The 20,918-nt window shown below is 41.3% G+C and overlaps 1 protein-coding gene across 1 annotated transcript in view; it reads left to right on the forward strand.

The window, feature by feature from the left end:
- Nucleotides 1-19,507, forward strand: part of zc3h18 (zinc finger CCCH-type containing 18) — a 59,798-nt gene extending 40,291 nt beyond the window's left edge. Inside the window, exons 13-20 of the mRNA XM_085359518.1 lie at nt 1,322-1,588; nt 8,241-8,357; nt 8,571-8,579; nt 8,669-8,874; nt 12,750-12,964; nt 14,583-14,682; nt 16,546-16,633; nt 18,364-19,507. Of these exons, the coding sequence (XP_085215644.1) occupies nt 1,322-1,588; nt 8,241-8,357; nt 8,571-8,579; nt 8,669-8,874; nt 12,750-12,964; nt 14,583-14,682; nt 16,546-16,633; nt 18,364-18,574 (1,213 nt within the window). The 3' untranslated portion in view covers nt 18,575-19,507. The remainder of the gene's footprint in view (nt 1-1,321; nt 1,589-8,240; nt 8,358-8,570; nt 8,580-8,668; nt 8,875-12,749; nt 12,965-14,582; nt 14,683-16,545; nt 16,634-18,363) is intronic.
- The last annotated feature ends 1,411 nt before the right edge of the window (nt 19,508-20,918 follow it).

Genomic DNA, 20,918 nt, shown 5'->3' on the forward strand with positions numbered 1-20,918 from the left:
CGACCTTCTGATTAGTGGCTGACCTGCTCTGCCACCTGAGCTACAGCCACCCATAGTTGGATAGTTGCATGCTAGCTACTAGTGGTGCAACGGATCACGATTGATCCGAATTCCGAACCGATCCCAGTCCACGGTTCGGCACGCACGTGATCCGAAGATTCGAAAAAGAAAAAAAAAAGTATGTGTGTGGTGCGCGTGGTCAGTCTGTCGAGCGGTAGTTATGGTCAGCGGTCCAAGTAGCGGAGTACAGGAGTTTGCGGCATTTAAGCAGCCCTTTGCTGCCCAATCCGACTGGGCTATTGGGGTGTTTAGCTGCAGACGGGAGGCCGTATTCCGTTGTGCAAAACAAGGGGTTTAAACTGTGATGAACGTGCTTGAGCCACACTATGATATCTCGTTGCGCGTCCACTTCAGCGACAAGATCGTTCCAAGCAGGTATGAGCAGGAGAAGTTTAAAGTTATGGCTGCACTGTCCCAGGCATCTTCTAACTACAAATGGGTGGACCTCCAGGGCAACGGAAAGCCACGTGACCGTGACCGCTCGTTATATCACAGCGGAGTGGTAGGTACAAGCCCTGTACTGCCCTATAGATTACATTAAATTAAATGAAACTTTATTTATCCCTCGGGTGGTTTCCTCTGGGAAATTCAGTTTCCAGTAGCACAGCACCGACAGAAGTTGCAGAATGTGAGCAGAAATATACCATATAAATACAGAGAACACAAAAGGCATAAATACAATAAATAGGAATAAGAATACAAGGGAACGGCACATTTCAAGTATTGTGAGTCTATTACACCGTTGGATATTAACAAAAACTATTGCACAGTGAAAAGGCACTACAGCTACTTTTTCCCCCCTCCTTTGTCCCCGTTTCCCCTCCCTCTCCCCTCCAGCGAGGAGTTAGACAGTTTGATGGCCTGTGGGACAAAGGACTTTTTAAGTCTGCTGGTTCTTGACTTTGGGAGAAGCAACCTTTCCCTAAACAGACTTTATGGCTGTGTGCAGAGGATGCAGAGGCTGCCCAGCATGGTCCATAATGTCCATATTGCACCTTAATTTGTTTTTATATAAGTGCGTGGAATGAGTCTTCAGTTGAATGTTTTTTAATAAGCAAAAAATACTTAAATAAATAAATGGCAAGTCGAATTTTTGTCTTTTTTTTCTATTTTTGCTGATCCGAAATTGATCCGATCTGTGACTTAAAACTGTTATCCAATCCGAACCGTGAGATTTTTCATCCGTTGCACCACTACTAGCTACTATCACATGCCTGCCATTACTGTCTGTATACCTATAAGATCCCTTTTCCTTCCCTAGCATACCACTGAAGCAGGATGCCATGCCCCCTCCTCGCAGGGACAGGCCTCCCATGAAAAAAGCTTCCAGCCCTTCTATGCCTTCGGGACTGCAGTCCAGACCATCCAAACCCTTGCCAGATGGAGGAAAGCCTCCTAACAATCCACGAGATGCTGGAGGTGCAGGAGCTGGTGGAGCAGTCAAACCCCTGCCACCCAGGGAACCTGGAAAACCTGTCAACTTGAGGGAAGGCAGGCGGAAGGAGCGACAGCAGCATCCTCCTCGAAGGTAAGCATCTCATCTTAAAGCTTGTTTTGTTTTACAGGACACAGAAATTCACAAAAATGGTTATACACTTATACATTTGACATGATCTATTACAAGATTATTGGCTTTAGGAGAAGTTACTAGTGTTGTTTTGTAGCAAGAGGCTCCTGGATACAAACCCATGGAGGGCCTGTTGTGGATTTTGCTTCTTATTTAGAATGAATGAATAAATAAATAAAAAAGATGACATTGAAAAAGGAATTTAAGCTATTTCAAGAATCAGGAAAAGTTGTCTGCACACCTAATTTGGTTTGACATTTAACTAGATACAAGACATTTATGAGGCAATGCAATGTCAATGAATCAGCATAAAATAAGAGGACTGCATTAATCTGTTGATGTTAAAATTTAAACACAGCTTGGAATCTGTGTTGCTATACCGTATTTTCACGACCATAAGGCGCACTGTGCTAAAAGGCGCAGTCTCAGTTATGTGTGCCCTTACTGTATTTAACACACACATAAGGCGCACTGGACCATAGGGCGCATACAAGTACCGTATGCGTATTTAAAAATAAAGCGGGAGCAAACCTGAATTCGGTACCTTACTCACATTTTTATTACCAATAATCGTCATCATCAACAACACACAAGCATACAAGTGTGCATATTTAAAAATAAAGCAGGAGCAAAACAAAGTTTGGTACTCACATTTTTATCATCAATTAAACCCATCGAAGTCCTCATCCTCTGTGTCTGAATTGAACAGCTGCGCTAAATCTCCATCAAACATGCCAGGTTCACTGTCTTCACCGTCAGAGTCACTTTCCGTGCCGTGCGGCTCCTCGGAAACGATGCCGGCTTTTGCGAAAGCTCGAACAACAGTGCCAGCAGACATGTTAGCCCAAGCATCTACAATCCATTGACAAATTGTGGCGTAACTCGCCCGGCGCTGCCTTCCACTCTTAGTGAAACTGTGGTCTCCACCAGTCATCCATCGCTCCCAGGCCGCTCGCAGCCTTACTTTGAACGGGCGGTTCACACCGATGTCCAGCGGTTGAAGTTCCTTTGTCAGGCCTCCCGGAATGACAGCAAGCTCACAGTTCATTTGCTTCACAAGTTTTTTCACATCGGCTGTGAGATGGGCACGCATAGAGTCACAGATCAACAGCGATGGTGATGCGTGGAAAAAACCACCTGGTCTCCTTACATACACCTCCCTCAGCCACTCTTTCATCATTTCCTCATCCATCCAGCCCTTTTCATTTGCCTTAATGATGATTTCTGCTGGAAACTTCTCTTTAGGCAAAGTCTTTCGCTTAAAAATCACCATAGGCGGCAGTTTCTGTCCATTAGCATGGCAGCCAAGCACAACAGTAAAAGAAGACTTTTCATACCCCGTTGTGCGTATCGCTACCGTGCTGGTCCCCTTCTTCTCCACAGTGTGACTCACCGGGATGTCAAAAGTGAGCGGGACCTCGTCCATGTTTGTGATGTGGCTGGGCTGGATGTTTTTGTCGCCGATGTGTTTGCTGCAGTAGGAGTGGAAGATGGCCAGCTTTTCCTTATAATCCGCTGGAAGTTGCTGCGCTATCGTAGTCCTGGTCCGGATGGAAAAATGGCACCGTTTCATAAAACGAAAGCACCAAGACGGACCTCCTTGGAAATGTTCAATGTTCATCTCTTCAGCTAGTGAAACTGCTTTTAGCCGAATGGTGACCGTCGAAACGCTTCTCCCGCTCGCTCTTTGCTCGATGATCCACCGCTCGAGTCTTTCCTCCAACTCGGGCCACCTCGCCTTATGTCCGCGGAAACTCAGCTGCGTTTTCTTGACCTGCCGGACCTTGTTTTCCAGCTTCCTCCATTTGCGAACCATCGATTCGTTTATCTTAAATTCTCTCGCCGCTGCTCGATTTCCATGTTCCTCCGCGTAGCTGATGGCCTTCAGTTTAAACTGTGCTTCGTAAGCGTGTCTCTTTGCCATTTTCAGGGTTGTTAAAACAACGATGTCCTGCATAATGCACATACCTGTTCTTTTATACAGGTATGTGCGATTGTCCCGGTATATACGATCAACGCCCACACTTCACCCTTTAACGTTCTCATGGTGTTCTCTACTACGTCCTCCTTACAACACATAGGGCGCACTGCGCTATAGGGCGCGCCGCACTTTTTGAAGAAAATCTAAGACTTTTAAGTGCGCCTTATGGTCGTGAAAATACGGTACTTTTCTTTGGGAATTGGGAAAGGATGGTTCAGTTGTGACACACATAACATGTCCTTCATCAAGCTAACAGAGCAGTCTCAGTTGTGTTAGGTTAAATGATGATTAGATGAAAAGTTGGCTTGAACAGGAAAAAATGTGACAGAGTTCACTATGACAAGGAAGAAAGGCAAAGAAAAAACAAAAACCAAAGAGCTAATACTCTGTTCCAGGTATTTCAATTTTTTTTTTCTGAAGTCTGTTGTTTTACTCTCTTTTTTCTTTTTTGGGGGTGCAAAAGGAAATGACCAGCAAAAGCACAAACATAAACAAGAGTAGCCCATATTATTCTTTATTTCACACAGAACAAAGAGAGAGACAGAAGCAGATGATGTACTGTGACAGCCCCTAAAGATGTCAGTCAAAAGAAGAAGAAATTGTATGTTAAGTGAAGTCTGACTGCAACAGTTCAACAAAAAAGAACTCTTAGTTCTTAGTCTTAGTTATTAATCCTCAGGCCCTTCCAGAACTCTTATGGTACTTAGATTTGTCATTCTGTTACTTACTTAAATGTGTGGCTCCTGCCAAATTCTCAAGTGAGCATAAAACATTTTGGATGTTCTCCATGTGTGTGTAGGTGGATGGCAGCATGTTGGCCCACCATGTCTATTTTGCTCACGTTTTCAAGGAAGTGCACAAACAGTGAACGGCGTTGTTTAAAAGTTTCATTTGCAGTAAGGAGAACTGTGTTCTTATTTGCATATTTTTGTAATGTAAGTGATAATGCAGATGTATTCCACTTTGGGGGAAGACCATAGAGCTCACACGTGGGCGAGTGAGTGGGTACATAGTTTGAGGAAAAACCTCTCTTTTGTACGCTTATGTTTGTGTTTGTTTATGAGAGTGTGTGAGAGAGCAACATCAGCCAAAGCGGAAGAAGAGTAAAAGGGCAGGGAAGAACAGTCTGTGTGTGCAAGGCTGTTTTCGTGTGTGTGTGTGTGTGGGGGGGGGGTGGGGGTGGGTGCAAGTTTGTGGGCTGATTGAGTTACATGTGGAAATAATCCAGGAAAACCAGTTCAGGCGCTTGTTATTATGTTTACTTCCCTTCCTTTAACTTCACTCTGATGAACCGATATATATATGATGTAACTAGGGGTGTAATTTTTTGTCTGCCTCTTCAACACGATGGTTTAAACTTAAACTTGCAGTATTAAAAAGAGTATAGATGGGCGTGACTGGTCACCTAGATGTTTAAATTTAGATTAAACTGTATATAAAAGATTAGTTTCAGGGGTTCTGAATTATCTTATCTTTTATTTTTATTATTTACCTTTTTCGTTTTATATTTAGTGTCGTTCTACAGTATTGGCTAAGGCTAGCAAGCTTGACTATCAAGTTGGCTGAGTAAAATACAGAATAAGGCTAGTCACCGGTACAGACACATGGATGACACCTGGGTCATAATCAAAACCCAAGAAGCAGAAACCCTCGCTGCTCACATCAACTCATTGGATAGAAATATAAAGTTCACCAGGGAAGATACAAAGGATAATAGTTTGACATTTCTGGACTGTGCTGTGCACATTGAGGAGATTGGAAGCCTCAACATTGAAGTTTACACAAAGCGCGCCCCCCCCCCCCCCCCCCCCCCCACACACACACGCACACGCACACACACACACACACACACACACACACACACAGAATAGTGCCCACTCTTTGACTCCCACCACCTGCTGGAACACAAACTTGGAGTAATCAGGTCCCTACAACACCGGGCAGAAAACATTTGCTCTAATGCAGAAGGAAGAGAAGAGGAACACAGAGATGTGAAGAAAGGTCTTTAAAAAATGTGGTTATCCCACTTGTGCTTTCATCAAATTGGCAAATGGGAGAAAAAGAATGACAAACAGAATAACATTGTCATCCCTTATATGTAACAGGTTAATCAGTGAAACTCGGGAAAATCCTCTCCAAGCACGACGTCCCAGTGTACTTTAGACCCAGCCACACCTTCAGACAAAAACCACTTCATTCTAAGGACAAAATTCCCAAACATAAAGTAATCAACATGGTGTATGCTGTGGAGTGCAGCAAGGGGTGCTCTACATTGGAGGATGACGTCACGTTTTACTTTCTTGGATCGCTTTGAAACCCTGCCAAGCACGCACCATTTTAGAACCTGGTACTATAACCTAATGGAAACCCCCGAAAACTGTGGCGAGTCAATCCGTACTAATGGAAAAGGGGCTATACTCACAGATATTCACTAACTGGTTCTCAGTACAGGACTAAAAAGGCATTACTAGAATCTAATTACCAAAATTGTCACAAAGACGTCTTGTACAGACTGTACCATACAGCATTTGCTATGACTCCACCACTTCATTTTTGCTTGTATCACTTGTAAGTGACTACGCTTTAAGTAGTGTATTTATGGAACAGAAAAGCTAAAGGTGGTCTCATATTGTATCCTACTGTATGGGAAGGACTCGGCTGCTGCTCTCTGGTCATGTGGCGTGTGGTCGCCTCCTTACCCACACAAGTAAAGTGGTGCCAAGCATACACCAAATCCACCTCATCCAGGAGATGTGATACTGTCAAAACTCTTTTTACCTCCAATTAAAGACAGAGCATAGGCAATTTTTTTAATGCGTTAGTTTAAATTGCATGTGCGCTTTTCTTTTTCTTTTTTTTTGCCTTTGTCTTTAAAATCTTTTAATTTCTAAAATGCTCACTCAATTTCTAAAATACAAAGCAATGACCAGTTCATTTTGAAAGACCTATGACTTTTCTCTGGTGAATATCTATTATTGCTCATTATCGAATATTAAATAATATTGAATATATTATTTATATGAATACTATTTATTGTTATTACTATTATTTAGGAAGTATTTCTTATCCAATTAATCAATGGAATAATCAGTAGAATACGCTCACAAAACGTAATCAGTAACTGCAGCCGTACTTGCACTGCATTTTACAGCATTTTGGTTTTATTTGACGAGGGAAAAAGTGATGCAGAGGAATAAGATTTGCTGTTTAAGAGCCAAACATTGTCCAGTGTTGACTTTTAGTAGGGAGATAGTAGCAAGATAATTGTGTCCACCTATTTAGCTCAGAAAGAACTCATGTTCCAACTGATACATTTTTGTTGATGTTATGTCCATTGTGCTAAAACAGTATGTCAAAATGAAAGAAGAAGAAAAAAACCCCTAAAAAGTCAGCTATGAGGTTGTGCTGAAAAGAGTGACAGCAAACAAGGCGAGGCAACAGTTTTTAAAGGTGAAATATAAATGTCAAAAATGGCCAATTATAACCTTGACTCCATTTTCACAGGTTTTACAGCTTTTCCTACTGATAAAGACCTTGTTAATGGTCATTCATACATTTTTGTTTGTTGTAAAGTAATAATAATATTAACACAAGGAAATTCTATGTGAATTAACAGAACCTTTGTTTTATCATTACAAGAATTTTCATTTCATTTCATTTATTTATTCATTTTCAGGCACAACAAATACCTATATTGAACATAAAATACACAAAACAAAAAACAAAACTTGCCTGAAAAAGGAGTGGGACGAAGAAAACTTATTAAATCCCACCCCAGAATAAACTACCAGAACCTTCACTGGAATTTTACACATTTATTTATTACAATCTAAGTCCAAAGAGTCACTGACAGGTTTCTTTCATTTATCTTAAAAAACAGCATTTCTTTATCATGTTGAAAAACTGAGATGTACTGTTGAAATTGCACTTTTTCGTATATTAGATATCTCAGGGATTATATGTGTAGTTCAACTTCTTCATAAAAGTTTTCACTGGTCCAGCCCAGTTGAGATCAAACTGAGTTGTAAGTGGCCCATGGTGTAAAATGAGTTTGACATCCCTGTTCTAGAGGATTAGTCTGCTTTCTATAACCCTTATTAGCAACATTAAAAACAGTCACACTAAAAGCTATTTTCCTTTAAAATGGGCTTAGACTTCTGCATTATAATCAGTTCTGATCATTTCAGCTCGCACTGTACATTGTGCCATTCCATCCTAACTCTGCGCACAAAAATGTTAAAACTTGCTCACAGAAATCCTTAAAATCTCATTGAAAAATTACTTTTGGTCTTCATTTTGGGAGCTTCGATTGACAGCAGCTACACTGACATCATTTGCAAATATGATTATCCAGCATGTTAGTTAGAAAAATACATCAATGAGCAATGATTTATTTGATGATAATGAGGGTGGTGACTTGATAAGTCTCCCAGAATGAACATTAACAAGAGAACATTTGTCAATAATAAATTAGATGTACTAGCATGTACTCTCCTTCAGGTTTCTTTTTTTGGTGATGATCTGCTTGTGTGAAAGCTACTGAATAAATTCCTGTCTTACTCTGGTTTTCGTTTATTTAGAAAAAAACAAAACCTTTTTGCATTCTTAGCTCTGTCTCTGTATGTGCTGCAGGAGAACTATGAGTGGGAGTATTAGTGAAAGTGGTAGCAGTTATACTGGTTCCAGCTCCAGATCTAGATCCTCATCCAGCACCCTCTCAAGATCACACTCTGGATCCAGGAAATCCAGGTACTTATTCACAGTCATTGTCCTGAGTACTGCATTTTGCCAGTTAAGAGTTGAGTACTATTATTACTATCATATCTTATTTATCTGTTGCCTTGGCCCTTATTGATCTGTATTTACTCGCAATGCAACCTAATATCAGTAATTTATATTTCAGTAATTTATATTTTCTCTTCTCTTGCTTTCATGCTCTGCCTCTCTTGGAAAATCCTACAGAAAATCCAGGTATGACAGTTGTTGTTCAAGCTTTGTATTTTGTGTTTGGGTATGGTGTTTTGTGTATTCACAGGGCAACCTGTCAATTCTTGTTGCAGATCACTTAGTGTGAGCAGCGTGTCGTCTGTGTCATCAGCGTCATCCAGCAGCAGCTCTGTACGCAGTGCAGACTCAGATGACATGTATGCCGACCTGGCCAGCCCAGTATCCTCTGCCAGCTCACACTCACCCACACCAAATCACCCTCGCAAGGAGCGAGGGCCTCCACGCGATCGGTCCCCACATGGAAGAGACAAGAATAGGGGTTAGTACAAGCCACCTAACACCCATTCAACTGGAACACAGGACCCAACAGCCTATCATGCAAACATAAATGTAGTGTTGCTGGACATAACAGATTGATTCTTTTCAACCCCAATTTCTTCCCAAAGTTTGACCTTTCTCAGTTTTACGTAGCCCATATTCATACGTCTAATTTTAAGCAAGGTTTGTTAAGTATAATTTTATTTAATCTAACAGCTCGAAATTAAATCTGAAACGGTTGGTCTTAACGTTAAAAAATGGTTTACTACTAAATACAACTGGAATTAATGAATTCAGTTCACTTTTATGTAGCTGACAGTTCCTCACAACAGTCTGATGCAAAGACCTGTAATGGCAGAAAAACCCCAGTGACACAATCCCCAAGCAGAACACAAGCTCGGGGAGGGGCAGCCATTTGCTGAAACCAGTTGGGGGGTGAGGGAAAGAAGGAGAGCACAGAGAGATGAGGCCAGAACAAACACTATGGTTGAAAGGAGACAAAAGATTTAGTTGAACACAGTCAAGGTAAAAAGGAAGTACACTCACCTATTATGGGCGTGTATTTCTACAGGCAGAAATTATTTCCTATGACGCTGTGATGCACATTTAGGTCATCTTAGTCTCTTTGTCTAGCATTGTCCTTATCTTGTACAACATCCACCTCTATGACATCATCTTGTGAAACCCTAGCTCCATCCGCACAATGCTAGTGGCCTTGTGGATCAGTTTAATGAGTCTGTTGGCATCTGTGACCCCTCAACCTGCTTCCCCAGCATTGCAACAGCATAGAGCAGGGGTCGGCAACCTTTCTGATGATGAGTGCCATCTACAATTTCCTCAGAAGTCAATATGATTGCATTAGTAATAAATTTAATAATGCTCTATATTAACAGTTACACACTATATAGAACAACTTTATACAAATGTATTTGTTTGCAGATGTTGGCAGCTATCATCGAATAGTTATCAGCTATTTTGAAACACAAAAAGACAATTTTTATCCATAACAAGAACTCCATAACAGCAAATACAACAGAAAGTGCAAATGCTATTTATGGTCTCCTCACAATAATGATAAGAAAAATAAACTGGGCCAATATGGCATGTTTGTTAATACAGGGATACACATGTTAATGTGATCTCTGGTCTCCCACTCAGAGAAATAGGTCACTGAGTGTCCACCATTCAGACGGCTACCTGAGGACAGTCATGTGAGAGAAAATCTGCTCACACAGACATGTAGAGCCAAATACTGTCAATAGGGCCTCTGCAATGTTCTGAAGACAGTTAAACTTGTTAGGTAGTGATGCACAGCAGGTGAAAATGCAGCTCCATGAACATGCACAGCTGTAGATTCCAGCTGTGTTCGTAGTTCTGCAAATCTTGACCCACAGAGTTGAGCTTTTCAGTTCAATCAGCTGCATTTCGATGTCCTCTGTGTCCAGCGAGTCAAATCCAGCTGCTCATTAAAGCTTTCTGGTTTGATCAGAAAAGAAAACATTGGTCCATACACCTGAAAGTCCTGAAAACGCATTGTGAATTCTGTCTCAAGTCTTTGGCTGTATCCGTGTATTTCCGTGGTGCTGATGCTGCGCTGAGCAAACAGCTCCTGAAGCATTTGAAGTGTCGGAATGTGGAAATTTCAACATCGCTTGAAAAAACTGCCAGCTAGCAACGTCCCTCTCACCGGTAGGCTAAGTTATTTTTAGCCAATTACAAGTTGAATCTGGTAGTTGGGGTTGTTAGCTAAGATACCATCATTAAGAAGCAGCACAACTAATGTGTCTATGCGAGCTAATTTGCGATGTGCACCGCCATTTATTTTTTTTAATGCACCCTCTCAGATTAATTCACTGCGTGTCGTGCCCAGGACTGGGACAAAAAATCGGCCCGGGCATTTTGACTAGAGACCGGCCCACCAGGTATTATAGGAAAAGCCATAAAGCCTTTGAATGAAAACAAACACTGTTGTGACAGTGATGTAGTCTTGTTGGTATATGTGTGATTTCTATACATTTTACATCATCATCACGAAAACTTTGGTTGTAAGATTCTGATCATCATTTATTAAAAGCTAGACATTTTAAATGAGAATAAGAAAGAAACGTATTTCTTTGTGCCCCCCTTTCCCTGTTAATGCCCTACCTGGCAAAACTTTGCTAGACCCGCCCCTGCACAGTTACCAGCTGTCAGCTACTTAGAAACAGATCCTGGTGTTATTTGTCTCTCAGAAAGAGTTCATAACTTCCCTTCAACTCATTCATGTCACCTAAAAGGTAAACCTGTTTCTCCATCACAGCTCTGATGATTCAGTAAGGACATCTCCTGGTTTCATCTTCATGTTTCCCTCTCACCAGATAACCAAACCGGTATCATGACCAGCAGCTTTTACAGCTGTGGCTCCAGCAAACATCAGCTGATACTAGAAATTAATATTAAATAAATTCTAACAACAACTGATCAAGCTTAAACGTGCTGCTGTTGTTTAGCGCGACATCCGGCAGTTTCCTCTTTCTAGCGCAAAGTGGGTGATTAAAAAAAACAAGACAGAAAAGCCGATCAGCTGATCACTGATCAGTGTCATGATTGAAGTAGCAACAGGAGAGAGAGGGGGAGAGGATGAGAGAAGACGAGGCAGCTGTGCAGCAAAGACACAGAATAACTCCAGCTTTGTGTCTTGAAGTCCGGGACAAACTGTGTTCCTTCTCACCTCAATACGAAACGCGTAATATTTTCTCTGAATACGGGACGATTCCGTTTTTTACAGAAAGGTTGGCAACTCTAATAACTAACCTTGTGACTAAAATAAAGTTCAACATCAGTAACATCATAGCACCCACCCAGCTGTATAGAAACTCTGTCATGCTAGCTAGTACGCGATATGAGTTATTGTAACTGACTGTAAAAAGTCAGCACAACAAAAATAAACTCCAGCTAAACTTGGTTTATATCTGACACAGATAGACTGCAGGTCATAACTTCTTACCTGAAGTTTAGTTCACCTGATACTCGGACCGGCGGCTGCCTCAGGGCTCTCCTCCTGCCTCCCCTTTCCCTCATCCACCTGCTGGCCTCTGTGAAAGCTCCACCATAGCCACCACCAAACAACTGAGTTATCTTTCATTGTTTGTACGTTACAAAAAAAACAAAAAACATCGGCCCGTAAAAACAAAAAATCACGATGGGCCCCCCGGGTAAATGCCCGGTATGCCTGATGGCCAGTCCAGCTATGGTCGTGCCATCAGTTAACCCTTTGCATGCCAGCTGTGGCACACATGCCCAGGGTTGCCAACCCCTGGCATAGAGGATATAGCACTAGCCACAACAGGTTGTAGGAAAATCCTGAGCATTGTCTGACAGATATTAACTCATTCACTGCCAGCCATTGGCAGTGAATGAGTTAAACCCATTGACTCATTCACTGCAATTGACGGCTATAGACGTCAATGGCAGTGAATGAGTTAAAAGACGTCTGCCACCTCAGATAATAGAGACAGCTCTTTCCGTAAATTGCGGTTGTGGTACTTCAGCATCTAGCTAGTGCTACTGAAGAGCAGCAATTAGCTCAACAAACATCAGCAAACACACAAACTGTTTGTGTGCAGTTTGTCGCACAGTGTACTGCTAGCTAAAGGTCTAGCTGCTATATTTCACAGAGAGAGAAAAGAAAGCTAGCTAGCTTCCACTAATCACTCAGAGATGGAGAAAGATAAGAAAGACATTGCAGGAGAGGCAGAAGAGAGGTTAGATTTAATGGGAAGGACTGCTCAGTGGGGTTTGATAAACTGGGAGCTTACGTGTAAGTCCTCATGTGTTTCAATCAGACATTGGGTCTGCACACATGACATTCTCATATTTCTTTTTTCATCATTAAAGAAAGACCATCGAAAAAGGATGAACCCTTCAGAGAAGATCGAAGAAAGATTGACCAGTCTGGTCCCCCACCCAGAGAAGGAAATCCCTTGCCCAGAGCAGGGCCTGGTAACAGGGGGGGGCACCCAGTACATCCTCCACCTGGCACCATGGGCCCCCCTGGAAACTATGGCAGTTCAAGTTCCCACAGAGACATCAAGCTCACCCTGCTTAACAAGGTTAATATTCTGCTTTCTTACATTTAAAGGAGTCTGGTTATCTCAATCAGAAAACCTCACCTTTTTTGTTTCTAATGGCTTTTTGTGAACCTTTAATGTTCAAAATAATAAGTCCTTAAAGAAAATGTACTTTCTGACATCTATACAAGTGAAAATTAGCCTCTATTGACGCACTCTGACAATCCATACTAGCATCAACACAATAGACATCATGACTCTGTGAATCATGGAGATTCACCAACAACACAAACCTTTTGCAGCATAACTAATAGATGGTTTAGGGTCGCCTGATCCAGGCCCAACTATAACCTTTATCAGTGTGGCATCTGGCTTGATAAACATAACTGGGTGTCATCTCCATCATAAATGGAATGTATACAATATTTTTAATTAAAAATGTATAAGGAAAGTATGTACAGCGTGAAAAGAATCTTGACCAACTTGTCACTTAGCTTTTGAGTTTAAGAAAAAGCAGTATGCTTACAGACTGGAATCTATCTAAAAAATGATGATTCAAGCTGGTGGAATGCATTACCATTAAACCAAATGGTGTATTATAGTCTCTGTTACTGCCATTAGTTACCACAAGGAGAAGTTCTTTGTTTACAGATCAGTTATTCCAAGCTCACCAACAGGATCACTCAGCATTGTTATTGTGAGGACAAAAAAAATGAAAGCAACTGTATTTAGAAATCTCAAGTTTCCTAAGCATAAAACAATCATGTTCTTTTAGCCTGTCTCACATACTCAGTGAAAATAAAATGATTTACACCATCACGTGAGACATGGTTTAAAAAAAACAAAACATTGTTACCAAGATTAACGCAGCAAATACGAGTGTACATACATAAATTCCTGTTTTATCACGTTTTACATGGAAACTCAAACTAACAGAGACACACTGAATGCACCTCATTGCCAATTGTAACCAAACAGAAGAAAGTACGTTCATCTTCACAGTATGCAGTTCAAGGAAAATAAAAAAAAAAATGTTTCTAACAAATACGCAAAAATAAATAAATATTGAATTAATTCACTGTCTGTTACAGTCTCCAAAGTATAATGTTCAGTGGTGTCAGGTGGTACTGTGAAACCAAGCACAGACCGGTCCATTGTCAGAGGCCATAAGATTAGTAACCTTCACTAGTGCTGTTTCTGTGCTATGATGAATTAAATCCTGGCTGAAACTCATCAGAAGAATTGAAACAACTCTTTAAAAGCCAAAGATCTGCAGCCTGCACACTGAAGAGCTCCACATTTACCCTAAAATTTACATTTTGAACACACTGATTTTTCTCCAACCGTAATGTAAGTAGTGGCACTTTTGGGCCTGTGGTTTAAATCCTAAAATTAGAATAAATTAATGAAAATATTTTAAACAAATTTCATTCTTAATAAGGAACTAACCTAAAAATTTGATCAACTTCAATCACTCCTCTTGTATCTGATAGAGAGTATCTATGCTCCCAGCAAGTGTCATCTCAGCAAGTTTATTTGCATTTTTGCATGAAACAATAGACAACTTGACTCTTTACTTGAGCTTGATTTCCATTCCAGTATGGACCCATTTCTTGCGTTTCTGTAATTTTTCCTGAATGTTTGAATTGTTCAATTTCAGCAGCAGGGAGACAAAGGCAACAGGAAGCGGTACCTGCCTGGAGACAAAGACAGGCCAGGTTCCCCCCTCAACAAAAGAATGGCTATGTCTCCAGACAAAGGTGAGAAACATGACTGACTAAATAGAAGCACTTTGTCTCCCAGGGAAATTTGCCTGAGCCTAGCCCCTCTGTTGTACAGGAGCTGCCAACATTCCTGCGCCTGGAGCAAATTCTCCCAGGAAAACCTACTCAGTGTGTCTAGCTTTGCTCTCAGGTCCAGAACATACTGAATTTCATTCCTTCCTTCCAGTTTTCTTCAATTTGGTATAAAACTCCAAACATTAACTGGGGAACCTGTAAACAACAGAGGGTCTAACCAGCGATTCCAATTGCGTTCATCCTTCATGAATGAAATTACGAATCATGGACTTTAAAATCTTTGTATTAGCGTTGTATTAGTTTTGGTGCAATGTGATATCCCGAAGCAGTGCCGCTGCGCACCATTTCTTTAAAGAGTGTAGTGCAAGCTCAGTTTTCAGGTCATCTCCCCGAGATACTGACTGACCAGGGCACACTGTTCATGTCTCTCACACTAAAAGAACAATACGAATTATTGGGCATTAAATCTCTTTGGACCAGCGTCTATCACCCTCAGACTGACGGGTTGGTGGAGCAACCGAATAAGATTTTAAAGTCCATGATTTGTGCGCTCTGGTGAAATGGCCCAATGAGGTCCATACACTCAAAAGGGACCTCCATTAGAAGTAATGGGCATGAAGGTGCTTTTGGAATGCCGGGCTGGTTCACCATCTAACAGTCAGGACAAGACACATCGTTGCACATCCCCCCGAATGCCCAGTCATTATTAGCTCCAGAAAATTGCACCTGTTTTCTAGGGGTGCAACGATACTCGTATCGATATTGAACCGTTCGATACAGTGCTTTCGGTTCGGTACGCATATGTATGAACAATACAACATTTTTTATTTATTTTAGCAACTTTTCTTCTGTCGATGCTGTCTGTGTTGAGCGCTCAGTGGATCTGCGTTCGACTACTCCGCCTAGGCTGCATTGTCGAGCGCAGATCCACTGAGCGCAGCACAAGCTAGCAAGACAGTAGCTAAGCTCGTTGCAACATGGCAAATTGAACCTCCCCCACCCTCATTCAGATCTGGCCTTTGGAACTGTTTTGGTCTTCATGTGACGTATGACCCTGAAGGTAAGCTCATGGACTAAAGTAAAACAGTATGTTGGATGTGCCATGCAATGCTCAATTACATGGGTGGGAACTAGTGTGTTAGCGCAGTTAGCTCGTTAACGTGTTGACGCCGTCCAGCCCCACGCACGGGGTGATTCGCGGTAACACGTTAACGGAGATTTGCCGTGTTGTGGCGTTAACGTCATTTCAGATTAACGCTGACAGCACTAGTGAGAACACAACGAATATGACTGCACATTTACTCTGACATCATCCTAGTGCAAAGACAAGCGGAAGCAGACAAAAACAACAAGCATGCATGCTACAAACTTTACCCGAGTCATTTAGACAGCCGTTAGCACATGATTCTCCTTATGGGGACCTGATATGTTTAATATGCTGCTGAGAATATAGCCCAGAAGAAGCGTATAGTATAGCTTTTATTTTGGAAAGAGACATTTCTCTGTAATAAACTCTCTTTTCCAAAGATGAGTGATTCCTCCATCAGACAGATTTATTTTTTTTATTACTTTGTTGTTTCAGCAACATTAAATTTAAAAACTGTACTTTTGAGTTAAAATATATATTTATAATTTTAATAAATGACAAATTAAAAAGGCGTGAACATTTTTTTTTTGTATTGAAAAAATATCGAACCGTGACACCAAAGTATCGAACCGAACCATCAATTTTGTGTATCGTTGCACCCCTACTGTTTTCATATGAAAAGCTTAAATGTAGTTTAGTCCGTCTGCCTCATTATCTCTTAATCTGGTGTTTTTTAGGCCGCGATAAGAGGATACCTGGCCGACTCCCACTTTCTCCTCGAATAGATCGACCCAGAGGGCGACCCATGCCCCCACAGGGAGACAGGTTGGTGGCTTATTGTTGCTGAAGGCCTGTGGTTTTTAAACCTTCACTGAAGACAAAGACATTCAGCTAGAACTGTGGAATTTCTTAAATCACCTTTCTCTATGTTGTACAGCCTCTGTATAGGCAGCAGTGATCATGGTGACTCAGGCCAAACACATGTCTGTCATGTCATGTGGTCTGGCAAACTTCATAAGCCAAAATGAGGAACAGGCCACAGATAGTTAACCTTCCCTGCACGTGTTGTAGAATGCATTGTCTCTTGTGCAAAATCCCCTCTATGAAATAATTCCGTTGTGTTATCAAGCACCCTGTTTTGTACTGAACTGTACTGAACACAGAGGCAGAACCAATGAGAGAATTGAAATAACAATTTGTTTTGTCCACCATGAAACTCTCATTGTGACTTCCATTATGAATAATGTATGGATTCATGTCATACCACTTTGGACATCCAGTATAAATGTTCCCGTTAAGTTGTTTCCTGGTTTTGGAAATAGGAAAGTTCAAAAAGAAGAGACAGTGGCAAGTTTGTTTGTTTTTTTCCAACATGAAGAGATAGTAATGTTTACTTTACCAGCTACACAGCAAGGTTAACCTGGGTCATATACACTAGTTAACTATTTTAGCCTGCAGTAGCTGATGAGCAAAATTGAGGCATGTCAGCAGACACACATGAGTTAGAAATAACAGAGAGGGTTATGTTGGGGCCAGGGAATTGCCTTAGTGAAACTCTGAACAGACTTGTGAAAATCGAGAGATCAAAGGGACAATTTCCATTTCCTTGTTTTGTCTGACCAACAGTCCCAAATGCAAAAGGTAATCATTTTTACTATGTGGTGAATAAGCATCAAATACTGTACTATGCTATAGGCATTGTTAAACTTTTGTATACCTGAATAGTAGTAATTGTTTAATTAACTGAAAGGCCAGTATCATAAACAATATCAACATTGTTCAGTAGTCTAATTTACCAAAAGGCTTTTGATCAAAAGATTTTTAAAATGGTTCAGGGACAGTGTCAACAGTTCATTAGATGCTCAGCAGGTGCTGTTTTCAATCTGCACAGTTAACCAGAAATGGAAAAAAAGCTTCCACAAAACTGCTTCTAGTTTCTGAAAACTGAGAATTGTTTCTGCTTGTCATTGACTGATATGCAAATAGAGGGGTTTTTTTTGTTTGCGTTTTCCTTTTTTTAGCTCACAATTACTGCTTAAACTGCTTTACTTTGGTTAGCAGTCTAAAGACTAAAAAGTATTTGAATCATTGTAATGTTAAAAGATTAATTCATAGATGGCTGATTTTGGTTGGTTGATTCTATATTTAACCTATTAAATATGTGATATTAAGAATTGTATGTAATTACTTTAAAGCTGACAAAGTTTTATATTGAACTTATTGAAACTCGCAGGGATCTAGTTATAACTAAAGTTAGTGGATAACTAGCTTTAACAACTAGGATTAAAGAGTTTAACAGTTAAAACAGACCCAGATGTAGATAAACACTGAATGGGTTTATAATAGTTGATGAATCAACATAACATCCCGTTTAAAACAGAAGATATGATGTGTGCTGTCATCTAACTTAAGTGTTGTTAAACAAAGGCTGATTCAGCAGTGGAAGTAGTGAATGCAGGGAATGGCTCTCAGACATTCTTTTCCTGTTTTTAGTCATGTATTCTCATTTGCACTTGGCTGGTAATTATAACGCTTAACTCTGTCTGTCTTCTTAGAAAACGTCCTCTGTCTCCACCTCCCAAATCATCTGGGAAAAGCCCAGCAGCTCCATCGGCCAAGCTGGTCACACCGAGTCCAGCATCGGGTGCCGGATCGGGTTCTAGCAAACCCAGCAACACGCTGTCCCGGCGCGAGGAGCTTCTGAAACAGCTGAAGGCTGTGGAAGATGCCATCGCCCGTAAACGAGCAAAGATTCCTGCCAAATAAATGGCAGCACAGCCCTAACCTGTTCATCCACATGCAAAGTCTGCCTGGGCAACCATGAGGGTCACAGGGTGGACTGTTTTTTGTTTTGTTTTTTCTCAAATCTCCAATGGACATGTAAAAATGTTGTATGGTTTGGTTATAAAGGCTGTTGTGTGAGTGAACAGGAAGTAATTGCCACAAAAACCACCTTGGGCTTGATGGGCTCTGCTTCATTTTTCGAACATTGATCACTTCCATGTTCCCGAGTTTGCTCCCGTTAAAATCCTTTTAATGTCTCAGCCACATATTACCTCACAAATAGAAGAGGTCATCTGGGCATTTGGCAAGGAAAGGGACGTCTCAGGAATGGAGTGCAATATGTTTAGACTTCATAATGCAGAGACAGGATAGTAAAGGGGTACTGTGTTTACCTGCTGCTCACTTTGTTCCCTCACTAGAATGGAAGCATTTTCCTCATGGTGTGGTGAATAATAGATCTATGAACACTGAGCCGTTTCTATCTCTTTTACTGTCTTGTTCTTGCATTTTTTTCTCCTTTTTCCTGTATGTGCAGTGGTGTGACTGTTGGCTCAGCTCTACAGGGTACCAACAGCCCACAGGACCTCAGAGCGTTTCTTTGTACAAATCTCCAAGTTCACAAGCATCCATACTCGGCCCAGCTCCCTCTTTAACCAATGCCTCGCCTCCTTGCTGTGTTTTAGGATAGTGGTCATTTTCACAGCTCAGAACCTTTCAAGCATATCATTATAAACCACATTGATGTGAAGTACTGCTTTTTTAAAAATTCCAACGTTTTGTTTTCTTAGCTCTTAAGTGATAAAACAATGTTTTCTGTCACATTTTTTGTTGGAGGAGTCTGAGGTGGAATGGGAACATTTAGAGACAACGTATGTCTTGCTTTTGTGAGAAAAGCCTCTAAATAAACTATTTTGATAAGACAAGTTCCTTTGTGTGCTGTCGACTGTTGAAAAAAGAAAATGTGTTACAGTACAGATCCACAGTAATGTATAATAATTTCAAAGGGGCATTGTTCAATTTAAACAGCATACAGATGTTTGTTAAGAACGTCCATGTTTTTTTAAGCTAGCGCATTATCATGAATCTATTCACAGCATTGAACCATCACAATTGAGTGTTGAGAAATTCCCATCTGCCATCTCTAATAAAGTCACTATCGATTTCTTTGTTAAGCCGTTGCATTGCTCCTAAGGTCACAGTGAGGTCATACCTGATCTTATCATAGTTTTGCTTTTGACAGGGCAGTGTCAGTCACCACTGCGGTCCTGACTGCAATTTCTCAGCAACTACCAGTTCTACAAAGAGAAAAACCTGGTGCTGGAGGAAAAGTGAGCCTAGTGATCGAAGTCTAAACTTCGCCAGTGGCCAGTCGTGCAACAACCAGTGACTGATGTCACATTGGCTATGTCGATCTTTTGGATAGATGCAAACACTATGGTGTACTGCATTAACTGGTAGTACACCATATGTCTGTGAAGGTTCTCAGTCATCCAGGTCATCATAGTCTAAGGAGCTTGGAGAGAAAAGCATCTGGACTTCTTTAAGTTGCTTGAAGACATTTCACCTCTCATCCGAGAAGCTTCTTCAGTTCTAAGAGTCAAATGGTGGAGAGTCCCAGATTTAAGCCCAGTGGGAGTGTCCCCCCAAAGAGGGACAAAGAACCCCCTGATGATCCTCTACCTAATTACATGAGCCAAGGTGTGAAAACGGGTGTGGGTCACAGTCAGCCAGGGTTTCGGGTGAGCTCATTGTGAAACCTGGCCCCACCCTATCATGTGATTTCCTGAGGTCAGATGGCCCAGGATGTGAGTGGGCGTAAAGGCGTCTGGGAAGGGATCTCAAAACTGGATTATAGATGGCAGACAGTTGGTGTCGTAAACCACCGCCTCTGTTCAAAGATGGTCGCTCACAGTGGACATAGATGGCTTCTTTCACTCCTCTTTCAAACCATCTGTCCTCTCTGTCCAAAATGTGAACATTGGCATCCTCGAAAGAGTGTCCTTTATCCTTAAGATGCAGATGGACTGCTGAGTCTTGTCCTGTGGAGGTGGCTCTTCTATGTTGTGCCATGCGCTTGTGAAGTGGCTGTTTGGTCTCTCCAATGTAGAGGTCTGGGCAATCCTCACTACACTGTACAGCATACACCACATTGTTAAGTTTGTGTTTTGGAGTTTTGTCTTTCGGGTGAACCAGTTTTTGTCTGAGTGTGTTGCTGGGTCTGAAATACACTGGGATGTCATGCTTGGAGAAAACTCTCATGAGTTTCTCTGATACACTGGCTACATAGGGGATGACAATCAGAGAAACTCAGGAGTTTTCTCCAAGC

Source organism: Diplotaxodon limnothrissa, linkage group LG7, assembly GCF_057381915.1.
Source record: "Diplotaxodon limnothrissa isolate DT_005_m linkage group LG7, D_limnothrissa_male_GT1.1, whole genome shotgun sequence".
NCBI lineage: Eukaryota > Metazoa > Chordata > Actinopteri > Cichliformes > Cichlidae > Diplotaxodon > Diplotaxodon limnothrissa.